Here is a 3,387-nt window from a genome sequence, read left to right on the forward strand (position 1 = left end):
GTCTTTGGAAGCTGGATATCACAAAAGAAGGAAGAGATGTGTCAAATGGTAGCACATAGAACGAGCAGTTAGACTAACAGGAAATATCATTAAGGAAACTCAAGAAGAATTTGTCTTAGAAATATGAAGCCCAAAGTATGGTTCATGTTTCTTTTTGAAAAGAGTACAGGAAGACCTCCATTCAGTCAATGTCTCACTGCTTAAAAGGTTTGGGTCTGAGCCAGATCTCATTTAAGTCTATAGGAATTTATTTCAGTAGGACCAGGACTGGGCACTTAATTAGGGAAATACTCAAATTTCTGTAGCAAATGGTTTCAGAGGTATCTGCCAGAATAAATTCAATAGGACTGCTGTCAAAAGGGCTCTGTTTCTATTCAACAGCCTGAAATAGCCAGCTCCTAAGGTTTCTGTCAAATGAAAGGTCTTGATTGTCCTCTCACTTATACCAGCATAAGACAGAGGTTATGTCCTTAATCTAAGTCCTCATATGGTGTAAAATCAGCATAGTTTTTGGACTTCAATAGAACTTTGCTTATTTAGGCCATCTGAAGTCCTGGTCCCTATTGACTTACATCAGTGTTCAAATAAATCTTAGGCCTGGTCTACACTAGGCGTTTATGTCGAAGTTAGCGCCGTTAAATCGAATTAACCCTGCACCCGTCCACACTGCGATGCTATTTAGTTCGACATAGAGGTCTCTTTAATTCGACTTCTGTACTCCTCCCCGACGAGGGGAGTAGCGCTAAATTCGACATGGCCATGTCGAATTAGGCTAGGTGTGGATGGAAATCGACGCTAATAGCTCCGGGAGCTATCCCACAGTGCACCACTCTGTTGACGCTCTGGACAGCAGTGCGAGCTCGGATGCTCTGACCAGCCACACAGGAAAAGCCCCGGGAAAATTTGAATTTGAATTCCTTTTCCTGTCTGGCCAGTTTGAATCTCATTTCCTGTCTGGACATCGTGGCGAGCACAGCAGCACTGGCAACGATGCAGAGCTCTCCAGCAGTGATGGCCGTGCAGTCTGGGAATAGAAAGAGAGCCCCAGCATGGACTGATCGTGAAGTCTTGGATCTCATCGCTGTGTGGGGCGATGAGTCCGTGCTTTCCGAGCTGCGATCCAAAAGAAGGAATGCAAAGATCTACGAGAAGATCTCTAAAGACATTGCAGAGAGAGGATACAGCCGGGATGCAACGCAGTGCCGCGTGAAAATCAAGGAGCTGAGACAAGGCTACCAGAAGACCAAAGAGGCAAACGGACGCTCCGGATCCCATCCCCAGACATCCCGTTTCTACGAGGCACTGCATTCCATCCTCGGTGCTGCCGCCACCACTACCCCACCAGTGACCGTGGACTCTGAGGATGGGATACTGTCCACGGCCGGTTCCTCAGACATGTTAGGGGACGGGGAAGATGAGGAAGGAGATGAGGAGGGCGAGGCAGTTGGCAGCTCTCACAACGCTGATTTCCCCGACAGCCAGGATCTCTTCATCACCCTTACAGAGATCCCCTACGAAGCGTCCCCAGCCATTACCCCGGACACAGAATCTGGTGAAGGATCAGCCAGTAAGTGTTGTAAACATCTAAACATTTATTTTTAACAAAACAGGAATATTAACAATTAAAAGAATGGGTTGTTCATGATTAGTGTGCCCTAGGCGCTTAACGGTTTAGTAAGGGGCAGTGCAAGTTTTGAAAAGAAATCTAGCAATGTCCGGTTTTCAGTGATTGTCCTGCACAAGCCGCTCTACTGTGTATTCCCTGCTACTGCAGCTACAGTAAAATGCGGTCTATATGTGCGGGGATAGAGCAGTAATCCTCCTGGGACATCTCGATGAAGCTCTCCTGGAGGTAACTTGAAAGCCGTTGCATGAGGTTCTTGGGGAGAGCGGCCTTATTGGGTCCTCCGAAGTACGACACGTTGCCGCGCCACGAGATTATCAGGTACCCGGGGATCATTGCTCTGCACAGCAGGGCGGCATACGGCCCTGGTCTTTGGAGGCTTTCCCGGAGCATTCTCTCTTTGTCGCTCTCGGAGATCCTCATCAGGGTGATGTCGGCCATGGTGACCTGCTTTTAATTAGGTAGGGGAATGTTAGTGTTGGGACTGCTTTCCCGTTCCTTTACAGAACTGTCACCGCTGGTTTGCAGCCACGCGGTGGAGGCGGGAGAGGGGCAGCCGAAAGGGATCATTCCCGGGGACAGCCGCGAGGGGGTGGGACAGGGGCAGAGTTCCCGCTTGCCGGATTGCTGGCAGCAGGGACTGACATTGATTTAAATGTGAAATGAGGCCAGTGGTAATATAAAAGTTTTAAACTGCCACAAGTGTACGGCTTACCATGTCTGCCTGCAACAGAAATTCCGTTGTGCTGCCTCGCTTCTCAAATGTGCTGTTCAAGACCCCAGGCACAGAATGCGAAGGCCGAGAATTCGACCTTGTGCTGAGTGCGCATGTGAAAGGTGCTGTGCATGGTCTTGTTCACAGAGAAAGACTATGTTCTTTGTTCACAACTACATTTATCTTTCAGAGGAATTCACTCCCTTTTTCCCATTTCCACAGCCCCGTCTGCGACTGTCTCACAACCTAGCCTGGAATCACACTCCCAGAGGCTAGCGCGGATTAGGCGTAGGAAGAAGAGGACACGGGAGGACATGTTCTCTGAGCTTATGGCCTCTTCCCAAGCCCAGGCAGCACAGCAGACCCAGTGGCGGGAGAACTTGACCCGAATGCACCAAGCCAACATGGATCGGGAGGAGAGGTGGCGGCAGGAAGACCAGCAGGCGACTCAAACGCTGCTTGGACTACTGAGGGAGCAAACGGACACGCTCCGGCGCCTTGTGGATGTTCTGCAGGAACGGAGGCAGGAGGACAGAGCCCCGCTGCAGTCCATCTCTAACCGCCCTCCCCCGCCACCAAGTCCCATACCCACCTCACCCAAAGTGCAAAGAAGGAGAGGCGGCAGAGTCCCTGCTAACTCTCACTCCACCCCTGCAGAGAGCTCTAGTAGCAGAAGGCTCTCATTTCCCAAAATTTGAAAAGTTCTTTCCTTCCCGCCTGACACAAGCCCACGTCCAAGTTTCACCTCCCAATGCCATGTGTAGTTGATAATAAAAAATTCGTTTCTGTTAACTACTGTTTCAATCATGTTCTTTTGGAGGAGGAGGGGAAAGGGGGTTGGAAATTGGACAGGACAGTCTCCTTTGGCAGGGTACATAGTCGGGGGCAGGCACAGCAGCAGGGCACATACACAGTGCAGTGATGCAGTGACTAGTTGCCCCGGTTAGTCTGGGAGGTTGTTTTGATGTAATGTTGGGGGGGGGGGGGTTGCTCTGTGACTTTGTGGCGGGGGAGGGCAGTTACAGATCTTAAGCGCCGGTCCTTAGAC

At 50.3% G+C, this 3,387-nt stretch overlaps 1 protein-coding gene across 1 annotated transcript; it reads left to right on the top strand.

The window, feature by feature from the left end:
• The first annotated feature begins 582 nt into the window (after positions 1 to 582).
• Positions 583 to 3,131, top strand: LOC135981951 (uncharacterized). The gene is made up of 2 exons (XM_065587130.1): positions 583 to 1,567; positions 2,562 to 3,131. Exons 1-2 carry the CDS (start codon positions 991 to 993, stop codon positions 3,035 to 3,037), a joined length of 1,053 nt encoding a protein of 350 aa, XP_065443202.1. The 5' UTR covers positions 583 to 990; the 3' UTR covers positions 3,038 to 3,131.
• Positions 3,132 to 3,387: the final 256 nt, after the last annotated feature.

This window comes from Chrysemys picta, chromosome 2, assembly GCF_011386835.1.
Source record: "Chrysemys picta bellii isolate R12L10 chromosome 2, ASM1138683v2, whole genome shotgun sequence".
In the NCBI taxonomy this organism is placed as follows: Eukaryota; Metazoa; Chordata; order Testudines; family Emydidae; genus Chrysemys; species Chrysemys picta.

Coding starts and splice junctions, on each gene's coding strand:
- LOC135981951 (XM_065587130.1), top strand. CDS start 991: ATGCAGAGCTCTCCAGCAGTGATGGCCGTGCAGTCTGGGAATAGAAAG. Junction 1,568..2,561: donor ATCTGGTGAAGGATCAGCCA/GTAAGTGTTGTA, acceptor CCATTTCCACAG/CCCCGTCTGCGACTGTCTCA.